This window comes from Telmatherina bonti (assembly GCF_933228915.1).
Source record: "Telmatherina bonti genome assembly, chromosome: 1".
NCBI classification, from domain to species: Eukaryota; Metazoa; Chordata; class Actinopteri; order Atheriniformes; family Telmatherinidae; genus Telmatherina; species Telmatherina bonti.
This window is the reverse complement of record NC_136619.1, coordinates 22,099,276-22,120,111: the sequence shown is the minus strand read 5'-3', so window position 1 is coordinate 22,120,111 and position 20,836 is coordinate 22,099,276. Positions and strand designations below refer to the sequence as shown.

The window sequence follows — 20,836 nt, the reverse complement described above, 5'->3', positions numbered from 1 at the left end:
TGGGGAGGGGTTTGTAACCAAGCTTATTCAAAGAGCTTAAAGTGGGGGTCTGAACATCAGCTATAAATACATATGGCACCACTAGAATAGAAAGCTGTGCCCTTTCATGTGGGCTTTAGTTGTAACAGCCTAAAGACTGGGGAGAGAGATGCCTTTGACATGAAAGGCTATGTTGAGTCCATATGATTTGTTACACTTTTTTATTTCTGAAAAAGTTTGAAAAGGTCAATCTTAATTTCCCAAATGTCTGACTGACCAAAGGTGTTGTAAAGTCTATTTACATCATGCATAACCGGGCTTTAACATCTGAAAGAAATATTCTTTAAAAATCAATTGATTTTATTCTTTTTGGATATGTTATTCAGGACATTAAACATTTTATGCTAACTGTGCATGACTTATGCAGTTGAACACTAGAATTCCCAAGTGGGTCATTTTTACCCCTTTAGTCTTCCATGCGCTTGTATCTCTGTAAAACTAAAAAAACATTTCTCTTAAGTCGTGATTTTTTCTAAAAATGGATCCAGTAATTATGCCGTGAAATTATGTGAGTTTGATATAAAGAAAAAGAAGAAAGTAGATACATTTATGTTCTCATTGTCATGTTAAAGGTTATTATCATCACTTATTTAGGCTTTGTCAAAAAGCTGTGTGTGTAAAAAATAAAGAAAGAAAGAGTGAAGGTAAGTGAGAGCAGCATTTCTGTCAGCATATGTTCTTGTAAATATTCTGGTATTTAATAGTATTGTTAGATTTTAAAGTCCCCATTACTTTTTATACATTACTATTTAAAAAGTAAATGGAAATGAACCACTTCACTGTATCTTTGCATCACTGACACTGTTGCAGAAGAGGGGTGGGACCCCATATTAAAATGCTGGCAGTTCTAGTACAAAGAAAAGCACATCCACACAAACATTGCGGCTGAGACTATCTTGAACCAGCACAAGAACTGTTCACAGCAAACAAGTGTCCACTCAAAAAAAATCAGAGCAGATATGTCAGGGCAGGTAACCCATAATCACCTGTGAGAACCTCTGTGGCCTACTAACACGGCATAATCCCAGGCCATGTGACCTGTGAAGTAGACAGCAGCAGTGGTGACTAGACTTTTGAGCTAACACAACATACTTGTTAGCTGTCTGATTGGATAACACCATCAGTGTCTACTTCTGGTATTAGAAGCAGGAAAGATTTTAGATTCAGAGGTAAGGAGCTTGACCTTCATATCTTACTGGTCACCTCCAGAAGTATTGCATAAAAATATAGAAAAACTCCCCAAACATAAAACAATCCATATTACTGGATCAACTTAAATTCAAAATGAGTTTTTATGAGATATTTTTGTCATCAGAACATAGTGTGTCCAGTTTTACCTGTGTTTCCAGGTGTGTCACTGACTGCAGGGTTGTTGTTGTTGTTATTCTGCACTCGCATTGGAGGAACCACAACAGTACGAACTGTTGGCTTGCTAGGCTCGGTTTCTGGGGCAACACATGCAACTCGAGGCTCGCAGTTCTGGTTGCTGTCAGCAAGGTAATGACGCTCTGTGAAGGGACTGTTGTTGTTGCCAGAGGTGTGCGAGGCAGGCGAGCTGTCCACCGTGTCGCAGCCACTCTCCTGTTCATCGTCTGACATGCTGCAATAGGACAGTCAAGACGAAACTGAAAGACTGGTTTTGTTGGAATCAGACTGGTAATACCAGGTAAAGAAAGATATATGCAAAATTCTGCAGAATTTAGAGTGAGAAGCTCTTTATTAAAAGGCTTTTAACATTCTAACACTACAGATGCCCCATCGGAACTGACTGCTTTAACTTTACCTGTTGGGATGTTTGCATGGTGAAGTGCTGGACTGGGCTGACGCAGAAGAGCTGGTGCTGAGTGTGCTGTCTGGACTGCTGAGAGAACAAACTCTCTCCATACAGACAGTGCTCTGACATGCCTCACAATCTGCACTGCCCTTGCACCTGGGAGAGAAAATAAATAAAATAAAACATACAACCTCAACATGCTTTTTAAAAACAGCATAAAAATGAGCCCAATGACCAATACTCACTCCCCCATTGAGTGTCTTTGTGTATTCTCTTCCTCATCACTGCTGATACTGATGACACTAACAGTTGGGCTGGCCAAGTCTGAGATCACCATGGCCTGCCGCTGCTCCTGCGAAACTGAGAGCTCCTCACAGTCTGGCTCCACTTTACAGCAGTTTTCCACATCATCCTCCTCCACCTGCTCTGCTGCTGGCTCCTCTCCCACAGAGTGCCCTTCCTTGGGACATCTGGCTTTTTCCTCCACTACCTCTTCCACATTCTTCGCTGTATCGGCCATCTTTGGGGACTGACATGGTAAATTTTGGATGTTCGTGTTTTGAGAGATGTTGTTGCCCCTACACAGGAATTTGGGGGAAAAAATAGGAGACTGTCATATTTGGAAAGATGCACATTGTTGTGATGCTGAAGAAAAACGGTCATTTTTACTGTACCTGTTCATACAAGGCTTTGCTCTCTTGTTGGCAGCTGGCTGCGGCCACACCACATGTGCGATGCCTATGTTAATTGGCTGGTGGGTGGACATGGTCATTTGGTTGGTTAGGAATGGCTGTGGGTGTGCAATCATGGAGCTGTAATGGTTACCATGGGGACGTACTTTCCTGCAGTAAGGAAACAGAACATTTTAAACCAAGCCAAAAGCTTTTAGCACCATTTCTGACAAAACGGTCCCAGTCAAAGGACATGTATGAGTCATCATGATTAAAATTCAGGGGACAAAGCATGCTCTATTGGAGCAGCGCAGCCATTCCTGGATCGTACCTACCTGAGGGTAATAAAACACCACTAAATTTAAAACTATACTGTTTGTTGGAACACTAAATGCAAATGACATATCAATTACATTAAACCTCCTCATAAAGAAAAGTTTCTTACCCCCAGTCACCCAATCTTTGTGAGCCTGTCACAGTGTCAGATGCCAAAGTAGTGGATGGTGGGGGTACAGATGTGACCTGCTGCCAAGTGGGCACCAAAATCTGCTGTGGACGGGTCGACCAGGCCTGTTGGGAGTGTACAGAATTAAAGCAGCTGTGTCACTGCACAGTGAATTTCTTCAGATTGAAAAAAAAGGCAATAAACTGAAGATCAACTTTAAGAACTACACACTTTTTTTAAATAACTTTTTGTCATTTTAAATTACATTTTATTACAGATCTCAGCTCAATGTAATCATCAAAAAGTTGACATATTCTTCACATCATCTTACTACAATCCTTCATTGTTTTCTCATTACCTGTGTGATGACACCAGGTCTGATCTGTATGGGCTGGATGGAGGGTGCTTGAGTGACCAGAGGCACAGAGGCCTCCATACGAACAGAGTAAGCAGCTGGTTTAGCAGTGTTGGTGGGGATACCTGGAAGGGCAATGATTATATATTAATTTGAAATATTCAAGGTAGCTCCGAGAAAGAATGATAAATAAGTGAAATGAAGATTTACAGCACATGCTCTACCTTGAATGGTTGGGGGACACAGAATAAGAGCCTGTTGAAATGAGTCGTTGCATCTAAACTGACCACTTCCAGTCTGAAGTGGTATCCCAGGGTGCATTACGGAGGGGGCTGATGGGGCTATCCCCTAAAAAGGAAGATAAAAAGGACATTACTTTTTTAAATGCAAACTAACAATACCATTCTTTAGCCAGTAGATGGCGACACCTATATCAACAGAAGACAGAACTTAGCCTGTCTTGTGCTGATATCAGTGGATAAGCTGTTTAACTAAAGGCATAATACAGATTTATTCGTTAAAGGAAATCAACAGACCTATGGCACACAGCTGATATAGAATAAACACATATTCAAGGTCTACTTGCTTAAAAGACTCCACTTGAGCTGCTGTTACTGGAAATGGTTAGATCTTTTTCCGTGAACATTCTTGTAAATTAATTTGCAAATAGAATTAGAACCAATTTATTCAGGCCCACCAAGCCTACGTTTGGTGAGGTTTGTTTTGTTTTTCAAATGGATATTTATCATGCTGTAAAAATGGTGGGATTTTTTTTACAACAGGCCAGAAGGCTAAATGGTCAAAAGCTTGAGCCTTTACTTCACTACTCACACGGCTCTTGTGCCTGAGTGTAATCACACTAAATGGATAACTAGAACTAGGGCTATATTGTTCTGCTGCTGCTCCTGCCTGTGGCCCAGCCCCCATACACATGACAGTGAACACAAAGCAGCCTTTCACAGTCATAATACTAAAACAGTCACAACATTTTCCAGTGAAAGTCTTCTGAACATGATTACCCTTTTTCTGTATTACTCCAAAAATATAACAGGTATTCTCTCTCTCTCTCTCTCTCTCTCTCTCTCTCTTTCTATCTATCTATCTATATGCATACATACATTATATATAAGTTCTAATGAGGACACAGGTAGTTTCCATTTCTTTGTGTCCTTAGAAAAAATCTAAATATTTGACAAGTTTTTACACAGTCAACTAGCTTTCAAATAGATTTTAAGATGGTTTGCATGATAAGAAACCAAATCAAAAATGGGGGTCAGTTCTATTCTCCTCGGCAACAACGCTGATTTGCACTGTTGCCATGACCTCAGAAACATGACGTGAATTTTGTTGCCATGACAGCAGTGGTAGGACACAACAAGACAGGCAAGCCAGCATACGGGCAATAAAAGCAAGTAAACACAGTCTTCATGGGAACGAATGACAGAACAGAACATTAGATGTCAAGAACCTCCACCATCTGTAAATACTGCATCAATAATATGTTCAGCTGTTCTCTTTTTTTCCCCTTCTTTTTGTTTCCAATTCAGAAAACAAATGACTAACATAAAAATATATTTTTGCCAACTATTTCACTTTTTTGTTTACATGTTAATCCACTGATTGTGTGGTGATTGTGGCTGATTATGAAAAACAAGCAAAACCAATGTACAGAAGTTTAAACATAACCCAAGTAACTCACCTGAGCGTGCACAGCTGGGATTTTGCTGAAGGGGTGATTAGCTGAGGCAGCAGTGGTTGTAGTAACAGGTCTGACAAAAGGACCTTTATTTCGATTGGCAGCCTCATACGCAGTAGGATGAGTCCAACAAACATCCATAATGTGAAGACATGACTTCACGCTATAACCAGAGAGAGTGGTGTGGAGAGTTTAAGTCATGTGGGACTTTCATTACGACAGCATGTGTAAAAATGCTGTAGCAAAGCAAACTTACTGGTTGCTGTGGGGAAAGTCCAACAGGTGTTGCATCGTCACAAATGGATGAACAAGAGCTTCAGCAGGGGCAATTCTCTCTTCTGCATCAATCAACAACATCTTCTTCAGCAAGCCAACAAATTCTCCACGATCTGCCTTCTCCGCTAGCAAGTCACTACCTTCCAGATTCATCACCAAGTTCACCTGGAGTAGAGTTTATCAAGACTTGAGAAAATAGCAGTTCAACTACAGGATATCACAAAAAAACTAAAGCAAAATTATAAATTTCATTTAAACAATATGCTCCATTATGTGGAGAAATACTAATTCACAGAATCTGCTTTGATCTTGGAAAAAAAAGGCAGCTCAGACATGAAAAGGCATTGACAGTTTGTGGGACTTTCCATGGTCTTTTCTGAGGGAATGAATATGAATCAAACTTTCTCAGTTTAAGTCTGGCATAATACTGAGGGGAAGTTTTGGAACATCAATCTTGCTTTCTCATTTACAGAAGTAACACATATATGCTCTGTTCTGCTCTTTCTGTACAACTGAAGATGCATTTCTGCGAGTTAAGACCTAGTAACACAGTCTTTGAACATCTGATGTTCAACTTCCTGTCAGGCCCCATTTTGTACGTTGTGGTCCAAGTGGCTAAACTTACGTGCGCTATGTCATCCAAACAGCTGAAGATGTACTTCCTTGCCTCTTTTGATTTCATTCCCGTCTCCGTTTCATGCTCATCTGTTGACTGTGGAACAAGAAAACATTTTGTGTGGACATGGGATATAAATTCAGGGAATTTGGTAGAAAAGCTGACCTAATAAATTAACATTTGCTTAAGCTATTTACCATATCTGCAATATTTTAAAGAGTAAGATAGGTTTGTTTTTATGTTTTTTAAGAATATCCTTTACCATTGCTGTTTACATTGCAGTGGCTTATACATAGTAGTGTTGGTAAATGTCTGTGCCACAGCAGCTCCAGTCCCTGGGTTCAACAGTGGGGGTAAATATGACTTCTATCAGGCTTTTTAAAATTTTAAATTAAGCACAACAAAGGTGCCAAAAGTAACACATTAGTTCTATTTGTTTGTTTAACAGTGACAGTACACATTGATGAACATTTCTGCAAATGTGCCGGTGTTAGCTGAAAAGCTAATTAGCCAGTCTTGGGTGATACCGATTCAAAAAGATAAAGTAGTTTTTAAACTCTTGAATTAATCAAGTAAACAGTCAGCTGGGTTTACTAAATGCTTGGATGAACTGCTCTGCTTTGATCTCTGACTGGAGCCAGAGGCATTAGTCGTCCTGCTGAATGAAGCAACATGTGGTGGGGTACAGGAGAGACAGCTACAATCCCATCATATAAAGAGAGGACGTCATTTTCCTATATCTCTTCCTCTGGCTGAGCACCTCCAAGAGTAGTCTTCATAAACTCTGAATGAATGGCCTTGGTAAAGCTAGCAAAGCAGCAAACATGTACTCCTAGCTTCCCAGACCAGGTTTAGGTTTTTTGCAGGGCTTTGGTTTCAGGATTGGGCTGCATGGTCCAGTTTGGTTGCGCTGCGGTGAGCATAGTCTAAGTAGCAAAAAAAAGTGCTAGTCATGGTTGCTCATCTTCCTGGGGAGACCAATCAGCCAAACGTTGCAGCTTCTGCTTCTCTTTCCAGGACCGCCTTTAACTTCTTGTCACCAGTTTGAATCTGCGTACGTAAAGTTTCTACCTCCTATAGCCACTGGTGAGCAGTGTCAGCATTTTCTTCTAGTTACAACACTGTTGTGGTGGCTAGCTAGCAACGGTAGTTATTGAAAGGCCGTCTTGGGCTCAGACAGCAACACTGATCTGTGTTCAGCAAAAAGAACTATAAAGTGGTGTTTACTAACATGAGTGTCTGTGTCACTCATGGTGACCTGGTTTGGTGGTTTTTCAGCGACATTGTGAGCATCTAACCCAACCGTTAACAGGTTAATTAATTAAACCAAACAAGAAATACAAACTGTGTCAAGAAGAAAAACCTAGGTGAGGTATTTTAAAAAGGCAGTTCTAGTGGGAGCTGGAGTCTGGTTTATTTTAACCCCATGCATGCACGGGAAGTCAGTATAACTTTGTTGTTCAGCGTTCATCCAGTCTTTATTCTTTCATCATAAACGTATAGTAATAAGCTGAAGGAGTTCATAACCGAGTGCAATGACGTCAAATCAAAATTGTTGTTATGGGATGTATTTGTGGTTGAGTTTTGTCGCAGCTTTCTTGTTGTTTTCAAAGTTTGAAAGGCTGACAACAGAACTACCATTAAGCAATGACCAAATGAGACGGACACTTTCTGGTTTTAAGGCCTTGCTCAAAACACACTTTTTCGCACAAGCTTCCATAGTCATACTTGACCTTCTTCTTGTCTTTTTATTATCCCTACTCATTTTACTTGTTACCATTGTCTTTATTTGTTGGCTTAAAAACTCAAAATCATAAATAGTTTTGGTGGAGTATCCTCATAGAAAAGGAGAAAATCAGCTTCTCTCGCTGAAATAATGCCAAATTCGGATTTTTTCACACACCAGTGAATTACATGCACCTGTTACCTCTCACATTAGCACCTAACTATAAAACCGTTGGTGCTCCTATGCCAACAAACTCTCAGTGTTTTGAAAACTTACAGTACTGCACATGTATGTACTCTGACATAAATCCAACAATAAACTGTTAAATGTTTACCAGTTTGTTATTGGATGAAACTACTAAAACAATGTTTTAAATACTGTATTTTAGAATTGCATGTAGACACATCATATCAGATAATTACAATTAGCAGTTATCAGATAATTACAATTATCTGATAACTGCGAGATCTCTGATTTTGATCATCACAAAACAGGCTCAGTGTTTTAAAAAATATTCTTTCTGAGAATGTCTTTAATATTCAAGAAAAAACGGCATTGTTACATAGAGTAAATGTCTGTAAATGAATCAATATAGAATTGGATTTAACCAAAATGTAACTGCATCAGCCTTTGAATTTAATCAATTTTTGTTTCTGCTGAAGAAGTAGCAATAATTTTCCATATTTCAGAGGTGTGTCAATTCTCCTTACCTTCAGTCTCCATGCTGCATAAGGGGAATCAGACTCTTTGCAAAAGAAACGGGTTGTCTTTGTGCCTGCATTCAGTAAATGTTCCCCAGGTAAGCCTTGTGTCTGAGAGATATAGCGAATCTATCAAAGAGAATGAGAAAAAAACAACAGGACATAAATAAAGGAAACACCTCATAAGAAACCGCTCTCGATTTAAGATGAAATTAAAACATTTTGTTGTATTAAACTACTTTAGGTTAATCTTTATAATGAAGAAATCAAAGTTTAATTATTTTTTCTCTGTCATTCTTAATCTCACCAAACCCAACACCACTGCAGCAATCGCACATACTGATGATAATTTACAAAGTCATTCACACTGGCACCTAGGTACTGAATCCCTCAGAGTTCACTGTGTGTGAATAAGTGCAGAATGGGAACAGCTGATGACCTTAAACAAGGCTTGTTCCTGTCAAAGTCTACAACCAAATAAGAATGATTGTGTTAAGTGTACCTTGATGGTTTCAATGCCTAATGCTTTTCTAGAAAATGATGCTCTCCAGTCAGATACTGCAGGGGAAAAATGTCACCCACAGGTTTATGAGAGGAGAGTGGCAAGAAGCCTGGCTGACGTCAATCACACCCAAGTGCAAAGAACAACAATCATTAGAGATTCAGCGTGGCTAAGAAGCAGAGACTCTGTGAAAGATAGATGATCATGAACGCAATACTGCACAAATTCATATACTGTACATAGAATTTCACATATCAAATTTTTTTTATCTGTAATATAAACAAATGTGTGTCACATATGTTGTTTGACTGTAGAAATGCTTTTATTGGAAGCCTTTCATGTGTTTCACTTTCTAGTGTTGACCTTTATCACTTAGAGATCTCTGTAATATCTGCGTGTAGGTGGGACTTTTTTTTTTTTCCAATATTGTATGTTTATTGGGCTATAATGATGCTGTGCATTTACTTAGATTATTATGGGCCATAAGTTAAAATCATATTTGTTAGATTTTAATGAAACAGGATCATAGTGTCATAGTCATTTCCAGTCACTTTAAAAGCTGTTCTTTCTTTCAGTAATTTCCGCTAACAGAAAGATTTAGGAACCAATTTCTCTTAATTCTCCCATTGTCTGTTCTGCATACTATTAACCGATAATCATAATGCTACATATAATTACAGGAACTGTTTGTTCCACTACCAGCGAACACTACACTAAAGACAATGCAAGTTTATTTGTTTAGCTCCTTTCATGTACAAGACAATTCAAAGATCTTTACATAAAAGATTAAAAGCATTCCAGATGGTGTAAAGAAACATAAAATTTAACAATAAGTGGCAAAATCCACAATAAAAAAAATAAATGAATTAAAAACTTTGCAGATTTCATGCATTGGTGGTGAGAAAAGAAATATTTTTTTTCCTGGATTTAAAAGTGTTTACAGCATAATAGCTAAATGCTGCTTCTCCTTGTTTAGTCTGGACTCTGATCTGGACTAGTTGACCGGATTCTTTAGAAAAAGCTCTGCTTGGTTTATATTAACTGAACATACCACAGATGTAATCTGGGCCTAAACCATTCTGGGATTTGTAAACAATCAGTATGGTTTTAAAATCTATTCTGGTACTGAATGGAAAACAGAGTAAAGATTCTAAAAACTGGAGTGATGTGTTCAGATCTTTTAGTCTTAGTTAAAGTTCTAGCAGAAGCATTGTGGAGGAGCTGCAGGTGTTGAATAAACTTTTCAGGGACTGCTATATAACCATTACAGCAATCTAATATACTGGTGATGAATGCACGAATGTGTTTCTCTTGGTCTTCCTGTGAAACGAAACTTTTAATTTGGTTGATGATTCGAAATTGGTAAAAAGCTGTCTAATTGACAGCTTTGATATGGCTGCTGAAAGTCAGATCTGAGTCAGATCAAAACTCCAAGGTTGCAAACGTGGTCGGTGGTTTGAGAGCCCAAGTCTCCAGGTGTTTACTAATGCTACCAAACAATGCTTCTCTTTGCTACCAAACATATTAATCTCTATGTTTTCTTTATTTCATTGTAGAAAATTCTCTCTCATCCAGGTGTTTTATTTCCTCCAAACACTGACACTGGAAGTCTTTTGGACTGCAGTCGTCTGGTGACAAAGACACATAAAGTTGCATATCGTCTACATAACTGTGATAATCGATGTTAATCTTCTGTGGTATTTGACCCTTAGCTTTTCTTTTATTTGAGCTCACCTCTTTCATTTCCATAATATAACATGGGTATGCGTTGACATACAAACAACCCTAGATAAAGAAAAAAAAAGTGTGTGTTTGAGACCATTGTGGCAGGAAACTCCTTTAGTTTTCCATGAAGACCTGTATGTGCAAAGAGTTCATAAACTGCTGCGATCACTGGTGAAAAGTGAAGCCATTGCTTTACAAACGAACCGCTGGCTGGCAGAGCAGACAGGAAGCACCAGTAGCCTTTATTTTATGATAGTCTAGGTAACACTGTACACCATACAAATAAAGTCTTTCAAAGCTGTTCCTGACTATAATAAATGAAAACACACCTCAGTCTAGAATCTCACAGTAACTTTCCAATATGCCTGGTGTCCAACATATACCTCACATTTATAATGCTGGGAAACAGCATTATAAGCAAACTTTTTCTTTTTTCCTTGCCAATACCAACCTGCCTACATTTTTTTATTCACACAATGCTTTCTCTTATTTGCCAGCTGGTGAGAGTCCAAAAGAAAAATAACTAAGAGATAAGCTAGTACATTCCATGACTGCACCACTTTTACTGTACCTTAGATAAGGTACACAGTGTAAAGAAAACATTGATTATGAAGACAAGAGAACAGAGTTCACTATCTGTGACTAATGTGATCCCCAGGAAAGAAAGAGCAGCTGAATGAATCACAGGATTTGTCACATTAAAGAGATGAGGTCTTGTATACCTATGATGAAAAAAATAGTGTGAGGGGGAAGAAGTAAAGAGAAGGGGGTGTAAAATTAGAGGAGGAGCCAGAGTTATAAATACAATATGCTGTGTGGGATGGAACAAGACCCCATCCAGAAAGATAAAACGAAGGAAGGAAGGGGTTGCAGTAGCTCCGTGAGTCAACCTGCAACCCCTTGATGACACCTTACATCAGCAGTCAGCTATTCGACTAATTACAAGAAACTTTTTGTCATTATTTGTAGTGTTTCCTTTTAAAATTTACATGTTTCTAGAATTTGCTAAACCCAACAAGCAGCAAGCAAATGATTTAAACATGTACACAAGCAAAGTGGCTTCAAGGTTGGAAATAACATGAAAAAGTCAGAGTTTTACATGGAAACAAATTGCGCTGGTCAGACCGTAGCTGCTTAAAAGGTCTTAAATTAGGTTTTGTGTAATTGTGGAGTTGGACTGTTAACGTGGTTTTCATTAATTTGCTGCTAAGGATTTTTAGAGCAGGTCTAAAATCCCAGATATGTTGTACATAGGGGCTTTGTATATAATAGGAACAAAAGTCAACCTTATCTTTAACACTGGAAAGTTATAAATAGACCAACCACCATGTATTTGCTTTACACTAGCAACACGCCAATCATTTTGCTTTCATAACCAACAGCATAGCTTCTTTAAAAGCTCGGATTTGCATAATTTGGGCTGTCTGATTAAACTGTAGAAGAAATAATGGCAGTAATAAAAACTAGATTAATTTTGTGAAGAGAGATGGTGAAATGCTGCACCACTGTAGACCTGGCAACATACCAGCAGAGCCAGCAGTGCATCACACAAGTTCAATGGAAAATTTTGCCCAGAACTGCAATGATAGAGTTAAATATCACCACAAACACCTGCTTCATTATTCACCTAGTACTTCAACAATCCCTTAACAAGGACAGCTGGAAGTAATGGAAACACTGATGCACTACCATGACCACAGGACTAAGTCTCTTGTTCTCCTGCTGCCGTACTCGTGCTCCGCTGTAGAAGTCTGCTTAATCTGCGGCAGCTAAAACTTAACTGTCATGACAATCTAAGTTTTGTGATTTAACTATATAAGTAACTTAGCCCATGACATCTGCAATGTGAATTTGGGATGTCTCATAAGCAGCTTGCTTTAGTTAAACTAAGCTCCACTACATTGGCTGGTAGTCCAGGTCATTTGAGATGATCAAAGAGCGAATCAATCAAGGTGTTGTGCCGACATCGCCAAAGCATCTGAGAGGAGAGACTTATTTTTCTGCTATTTTGAGAACTAATTTTATTTACCTCGATTGTTTTTATCAGTCATGTTTGACAGTAGCTCTGGGTGCAAAGTGACACATTTGTAAATTGTTTTGAATGTAAAATTTATTTCTGCCTTTCACAGGCTTAAGGTTTCTGATGTTTAATTAATGAGATTTTCAACCAGATTGCTGCTAATGGAAATGCTGTGGTGGAATCGAAGGCTAGATATATAAGAGATGGACCTAGCCTGTAGATCAGAAAAGTGAAATTCTATAAAATGATGATCATCGCGTTGCTTATTGCAGCAGTTAGTAATATTTGATTGAAGTTACAGATACAAATATTACCAAAGGACAAAGTTTCCAATTCCAGCTGACATTGGCTGGAAAACATCAGTCTTTCTAAACATTTAGAGGAAACACCAGCTGTTTTGCAACGAAAATTCAAAAGCCAGGAAGGTGGTTCTTGTGCAGGCAGTAACTTGCTGCTTCATGTCACCTTGCCCCAGTCATCCAGACCTTGGAACCCTAGCAGCAGGTCCTGTGATTCTGCCTCTCAGTGACTTAGTAGTAGCCCAGATTACTCTAATGCTTTTTAGCCATTACATTATGAATGTGGCATTTCGTTTAGGCCTTCTCATGGTTCAGCTGTTCAGGGGGCAACAGCACTGAACATTAGTCAGAAAATCTCCAGTTAGAAAAAATCCAAAAGTTATTCAAAATATTGCTCAACAGCATTATTCCTATGGGCTGTAAAGATGTCATCACGGTAAAGATGAAGGGCTTAACCCTCTAATGAAATGCATATCATATATGATACTTACACTTCTGAGACGGGAATAAGGAGGTAAAGAAAATGGATAGATGATGGACACTTAACTCTATTGCAACACTTTATGGTAAAAACTCTGTCAAAACTGTCATATACAATCTGATTTTTTAAAATTATTTTTTCTGCATTACAGACTTTCCTTTTCTACAGTTATCATACTTTTCAGTAATACCTTCTATCACATTCCCATCTGGAGTGCAGTATGCTAATTTCTTGCTCCCTTGCTTCACCCAATCCAAGCATCACCCAAACAGCACGTCCACGAAAGTTCCCCCAAGGAAATCTCTAAAGCAGCAGTGTCATTACAGAATTGTTCCCAAAAAAACTATCAATCATATTTAGACACATGCCACTGTGCTCGAGTCAAATCTCCTACAGAGGTGTTGTTATCTCTGCGGTCATAGTTGTGTAGAGGGTGAAAAATGATACCATGGCATAAAAATACATTGCTTTGAATGCTGTGTGGAGCAGTGCTGAGCCCTGTAATGTAGGGTGCTGCGTGAGACAGAAGAAGATCTGTATTGGCAGGCTTTGAGTGGATGGGGCTCTGTGGAGGGGAAAGCCGCTCAACATAAGCCCAGATCAGTCTAGTCCACGGAAGTCACAGTCAGGGCTCCATCAGGAGGGGGAGGGATTCACCCACTCTTATTAGACATGCCATCAATTACAGGAATATACCATTTTACCCACGGTAACATACATCAAATAATACAATACTGAAGGTAGGTACAGTATGTCACCACATGTCACTAAATTTTTCTTAGTGTAAGTCATTAGAGCCAACTATCTCTAAACAGAAAAGCATTGGTGAGAATGGCCACTTTGGCAAAGAAAGCATGAGCAGGTTTGAAATGGGAGCAAGATGGCGTATGAGTAGAGGCTCAAGATTATGGGCATAGTTTAAATTAAGGAAAAAATGAAAACTTTATTTTTTTTTAAAAATGAGGCAAGAGTCCATGAATATTATACAATAAGTGGTGAGAAGAAGATTGTTTACCTGGTCATACTCCAGTGCCCCAGGGTAAAGAGGCCAGCCCAGAAAAAGTTCAGCTATCACACAGCCCAGGGACCACATGTCTATGGCTTCGCAGAATGGCAATCCAAGGATAATTTCTGGAGCCCTGTGGAGTGGACAATATAACTCTTAGCCCATAATAGCACACTGAAAGCATCTCAGATTAAAATATTCAAATAAAATGGAAAACCAACAAACTAAATTCTTACGGCAAAATAACCTTCTGTTTTGTAAAACGCAAATCTTTACATGTAAAAAACCACAAGAGTTTTATCTGCACAAGGTAATGACACCTGAAGACATCATTCAAGCACTCAAGAGCCTGCAGTACCTATACTGTAATTTTTTTGGCTCAGTTCAGCATCATTGCCATCTTGAGCAAATCGTCATTCCTTTTGCAAAGTCATGCAATTCTTTATGATGGCCAAACAGATGGGATTGTGTGGTGCATGAGTAACTAAGAGCCAAGTGGCTTGTAAGCTGGTGTTGTGCGTGTGCTTGAGTGCCAAGCGTCAGCAGGCTGTGCCAGTGGGTTAGCAGGTCAGTCAGGCTGAGATCAGCGCTTTGACAGGCTGTTGTGTCCTCTCTAGCCTGTTAGAAAGGAAGCACAGTCACTACTTTGCCTACTTGCTGGCTCAGTGTTACTTCATAACAGCACTGTAATACCATATCACAGTAATGACTTGCTGAGATGCAGGACTGTCAGCACCAGCAAAACATGCTGAACGTGCAGAAGTTTGTGTTTAGGATATATTACAAAGTTTACATAAATGACCAACAATATGAAGAACTTCCACTGTCTTTCTGGCTTCCAAGTAGGCCCATCCAAAAGAGTCAGTGATGATCTTTCAGAGTAGGAACAGCATTTTAGCTTAGCTTTGGCTGCATATCACCACTAATTTCCTAAATCAATCTGAGTCACAACACCCTTATTCTATTTGATTTAGACTGAATCTGATTTGATTTAATATCGGTAATTTACAGATAGTTGTGTAACAGCATCAATCTTTCTGAATTTAAAAACATTCTTGGGTAAATATTTTCATAAAAAAGATTTCTGACAGTTATCAGATAATTGTAAATTATGTATTCAATGCATACATGTCTTTCTGAAATATGATTAAAGAGAATTGCTGTTCTCATTCAGGGGCAGGTTTTTTGTCCATGTTTACAACCAGAAACACTGTGACAGAAAAAGTTAAAAGTGTTAAAAGTCTGAAAGACAACTGTTTCATTCAATGGAACACAGGCAAACTTTCAGCTGTGTATAGATCTCGCTGACTGTCTCTAAACGAGTAGGGTCACTGTTTTCACCAAAAAAGGAAATAGATTTCTTTGGATATTATGAATTAATATTCTAATAAATTCAAATCAATAAACAGATTTTTTTCACCCAGCTCTAGTCTTAACCTGGTTACTTGTACAAAAGGCTAATTAGATACAAAGCCTATCCTCATTGCTAAATGGCCAACACACGAACCTTAAATCTATTTTATTTTCACCATATTCAACTACAAAAAGTTGCATTTCCAAGATACAAACTGTATCCAATGAATGCTGTCCTACTTGTGTCACAATCCATCACAGCTTTGCTTTCTTCATTTGGAGCAGGAAAGTTTATACAGTGCCATTATTTATCTAACAGCCTCAAATTCTGTATCACTTCCCTGTAAAGCATATTATATGGCAAACTAAAACAAACACTAAATTTATAAAGATGTTCACCTCTACCACTTGGGTTAAAATGATAACACACAAACTGAATATAAAAGAAAAAGTTCATTATAATAATTTTATTTAAAGAATAATCTCCTACAATATAAACTGGTTTCGATGATGAGGTTAGAGTTAAGAGTGGCTACTACACATCACTTTTATTATCTGCTAACACGGCTAAATGAAAAATGAATTAAATAAAATTAAACAATACTGTTGTATTGTCTTCACGGCATCATCTACAGAAGACATCTTTCAACATATTTTATCATCAATGTATTATTATTTATGTAGCTGGCACAAGGGCCCCAAATAACTAGGCCCTAAAATTACACTAGTGGGAAACTTGAGCAATGGAGATACATTTCACTTCCGTTTAACATATACACTGGACATACCCCCAAGAAACCATTTATTACCACAAAACTAACCAGAGGTTTTAAATAATCTAAAGAATGACAGAGGATCCCATCCCATGACAATCTGCTCACATGGCACCCCACGTTTCCTGTTGCACAAAGCTTAACGTACCAGGCGTGATTATGCTGTGCTTTCATAGTTAAAATATTTAAGAGATCCAGCAGACTACCTCTCTAAGACATCTTTGGAGCCATATATGACTAAAGCATGTGGGTTGTATGGATAGCAACAGTGAGGCCTGCTAAATTAAGATTTAGACAATTTGTCAAATGGTAAAGACAAATTCGAAAGAACAGCTGGCGCAATGGCAAACATTACATCAGAAAAGCTACCAAGAAGTTATGGCAATTATTTTACCCCCATAAGTATATCCTATTTACAAAGAAAAGGATTTTCCCAAATGGAGTAAGGAATGCAAGGCCGCATTCTAGGGATTGGCAACTGGATGAATATAACAACTATCCCTGCCTGGGCAAGTCCAATGCCAGCTGTTTTTGCCAGGCTGAAGTATATGATGAAGTGTATGAACTCTTATGTTAGCCTCGATGTACTTTTTATGCTCAACGACTGTTGCCAAGCCACACCGAGTTTCTGTCTTTCACCTGTCAAAAGCCAGCTGATCTGAAGTTTACCAATGTGTTGCTATGGTAACACAGTAACAGAGTGACAACAACAGTGACTTGACTTGTCGAACTATGTATGCATATATACAAAAATGATACACACCAGATTTACACAGTATTTAGGTGTATGGGGGGGGGGGCAAATATAAGTGTTGGTAATCATCCAAATGAGTTGTAAAATATCAGTTTATCAGGTAATCACTAAAAATCCAATTTTGTGCATATCTAAACTATTTTGTTTGTGCCTTAGTGGTGATGACATCTGGTTTTGAATCAAATAAATCCCAAACCAGGATTTACAGCCTTTTCCAAAATAAAATATCTTCTGAGAATGATACAATTATGTCTTTAATAATGGGCATCTCTTGAATTATTTTCAACCGTTTTTTTTTGTTTTGTTTTTTTTTTTTGTAAAAATAAAGCTTTTACATTGGAAAATTAGGGTTAGGGTTATAAACAAGTTATAAACAAGTGCAGTTCAGTGTATTGCTGACATACACAGATGTAAAGTAAGGGCGAGGTCGTGATACCCAGAAAAATGTATGTGGCAGTTTAAAGGAGATAAAGAGTGCATTGATGATACTGGTATTAACAGTAATATCTAATTTCATCTGATAAAAAAATACCAGTATATGTGAAAAAGTAGGTTTCACCACCCAGCATTCTTTTAATATATTTCTGCATCAACTTAACACTTAAGTGTAAATGACTACAAATAATTTTTCTTTCACTTGATGTCTATGAAACTGAAAAGACTCCCACACAAGAACAGCCCTTGTTGCCATTTTTTGCCCTAAGGTGGCCAAAGGAAAAATTGTTATAAGAAATCAAAACCAGGACAGAATATGTAGCAATATACTTTGTGATTGTGCACCACTGCACGGCTTAGGGAGGTCTAGTTGAAGCCATCTTGCAACCAAAAACTTTTATCTTTTCCCAGTAACAATAGTCAAGAGTCCCACAACAGCTCTCGTTCAGTCAGTTTAAAAGCTCACTGGATTAAGGCATTTGTGCACATTTCAATAAAAGCTTGTAAAAAAAAATCTACCTTTCTTAAAAGTCAAATTGGGGTGCCAAGCTGATATAAGAAGTATCCCATGATATTCAAATTCATGGCTTTAGAAAAGTTGTATACAATCTGTCAGCAAAAAGGGTTGACTAGGGGATGCAACTTTTAATCTGAATAAAGTTGGTTCTGATCAACGAAAAACAAATATAAACTATTGTTTTTGAAAGGACACAATTATTTGACAGAACTATACATAAAGTGAGGTTTAAATGTCTAAATGTGAAGTTCTTCCTGGTTTGCTTTCTACCAAATCCAGTAAGCACTTAAGCAACAAACCAAAGTCACACTTTGTCTTCTTTTCTCTGTAAGAATTTTTACTGAATGTACAACTGCATAACATGTTCAATCACAAACTGAAATACAGAGAACAAAACAGAAAGCAGTAAGACCCTCTCCTTTCATTTGAAGGGATAAGTGGGCGTTGCTATGGTTGCACAGCTCCATCCTAATCAACGCAAGTAAAGCCCTCACCACCCTCCAATGAAACCAAATCTGTTTTCCATCCTACGGATATGACGTTCAAACTGAGGGGCCACTGAATGCTCTAGAAGCTAAAGCCTCGTGACTGTTCACTGCCACGTGCAAGAACCACAGAAGATGATAAGTACAACAAAGAACCAGGTGACGGACGAGTGTCCTGTGTTTTGTTCGGTGTTAAAACACACTGACGTCATACAACATAAGAAGACAAAGTGGGCACAAAAAAATGATGGCAGACAGCATCATCATTACACTTTCACAGTCTATTGAATGCTGTCTGTCTGATTCTGAGGCTTCAGATAGCAGCAAACATACAAAAGCTGAATGTCTTTTTCCTCAGTCACAAGACAGAAGAATGCATATCAGGTCTGCTGACTCCACGGGTTGAAAATTAATGATAATGAATGAGACATGAGTTGTCTCTTATATCACTGTCTCCTCACCACCTCAAAGCTTTGCAGAGAGCCTCGTGTGTGTTATGTGAAACCCGCTTGAAGGGAGAAAAAAAAAAGAGAGAAATCTTCAAAGAACTTTCTGCATCTGCCAGCAGTATTGTCAGCTATCTTTTTAATCATGCTTCAGATCACAGCTCACTTCTTTGTTGCACTGTGTTGCATAAAAAGTAATCTTATTTAAATAAATTTATCTGATTGTTTAAGACTGACCTCTTGCAGGGTTTAATATTTTGCTGCTATGAAGTCACTTCAGAACAAGATCCAAAGGAAAGAATGGAAAAGAATCCACCATGATCCTTGTGCACAGTATTAAGCAATGAGTACAGCAGAGCCTGGACCACTGCACTATGTTTTACCTGCCCACACTGCTGGTATGACACTCAACAACCATTACAAAAGGAAGCCAAAACAGGCTAAAGCAATGAATTTTTATTTAGATTCTGCATTTTGTCAGGATCTAAACACAAAGTAGGTGTATAGTATACAGTTTTCCTCTAGGTCAGGGGTCTGCCACATTCACTAGTAAGAGCTATTTGTGTCACCCGTCCTACAAAAAAAACCCAAAAAAAACCCATATAATTGAGAACCACAAAACCAGGAATTTTAAACCCTGGCACTTGATGTCTCCTTCTCCTGGTCCAATTCATAATTAGTCTTTAAGGACCTGAGTTTGAGATTCCTGCACAGAACTTATTTGAATCTAAAATAAATAACAAAACTGTTGATATTATTGAATTTTTATATGCCACCACAAAGGAAATGACAAACCTGTGCACTATCAGAGTTAAATTATAAACAGCGACGTTGACACTTGTTGGTATTTTAATATTCCTATACTTGACAGCTTTTGCAGAAACAGACATCTAGTTTTCATAATAATTTAATGTTTGTATTTTAAATTAAAGAAAGGATGTTCTGATATTTTAATAAAATATTTTTGTGTTTTAAAAGGCTTTCTGTACTTCACTATCTCCTAAACTGCCACAAGACCTGCAGCAGTAGCTCAGTTTGGAGACTTAGGGTGTATTCACACCAGAATAGACCTCTAGACTCAGTCTGATTGAGAACTCGGCTCAGTTGTAGGGGGGTGTTTCCATGTGGACCAAGATCGCATTCATGGTGCATTTTGGTCAAACGAGCCAAAACATTAAAATAATATGTCCCCATTCTCACCAAAGTTGGTGCTGCACTAATTTTAGCAAAAGAGAGGACAAGATCCATGACAAGAAGAAAACGCTGTTGCGAGTTAAAAATGGAGCATGAAACTATGGCTGCTTTGGGTTTTTTATTTTTTCTTATGTAAGCATCAACAGAAATACACTGCAGCAATGGGCGTAATATAAAAAACAGACAAAGCAGAAGACGATTGTTATGTATTTACCTACAATGCAATGCTAAGTCAAATGCAGGAGGTAATTTTTTTTGTAGTCTGCTTCCTGTATTTGGTTCGCTAGAAACGGACTGAGAACTGCATTTGTTGGCGGACCGAGTCCGCTTCTTTGGTCTGAATCAGAGTTTGTTTGGCACATTCACATCTCCCCATATATATCCAACCTTCCCATGGTAGGGCAATGGTATACAACAGTATAATGTATGCACATACTAAATTGTTGATCCAGAAGTTTAAAAGAACTAATGAAACATTGTAAATTTGTCTGCAGACCAATACTGAAACATTTCTTGTTGACCCAGTCTCCTTTTTTTAAGTTCTCAT

The 20,836-nt window shown here is 38.2% G+C and overlaps 1 protein-coding gene across 1 annotated transcript in view; it reads right to left on the bottom strand.

Moving 5' to 3' along the window:
* Positions 1 to 20,836, bottom strand: part of hipk3b (homeodomain interacting protein kinase 3b) — a 37,127-nt gene that overhangs the window by 2,903 nt on the left and 13,388 nt on the right. The window contains exons 3-14 of the mRNA XM_079240900.1: positions 14,342 to 14,465; positions 8,309 to 8,428; positions 5,882 to 5,968; positions 5,237 to 5,421; positions 4,984 to 5,143; positions 3,509 to 3,632; positions 3,288 to 3,409; positions 2,930 to 3,054; positions 2,488 to 2,655; positions 2,059 to 2,391; positions 1,823 to 1,969; positions 1,377 to 1,639 (exon numbers count right to left, since the gene is read on the bottom strand). Of these exons, the coding sequence (XP_079097026.1) occupies positions 1,377 to 1,639; positions 1,823 to 1,969; positions 2,059 to 2,391; positions 2,488 to 2,655; positions 2,930 to 3,054; positions 3,288 to 3,409; positions 3,509 to 3,632; positions 4,984 to 5,143; positions 5,237 to 5,421; positions 5,882 to 5,968; positions 8,309 to 8,428; positions 14,342 to 14,465 (1,958 nt within the window). The remainder of the gene's footprint in view (positions 1 to 1,376; positions 1,640 to 1,822; positions 1,970 to 2,058; positions 2,392 to 2,487; positions 2,656 to 2,929; positions 3,055 to 3,287; positions 3,410 to 3,508; positions 3,633 to 4,983; positions 5,144 to 5,236; positions 5,422 to 5,881; positions 5,969 to 8,308; positions 8,429 to 14,341; positions 14,466 to 20,836) is intronic.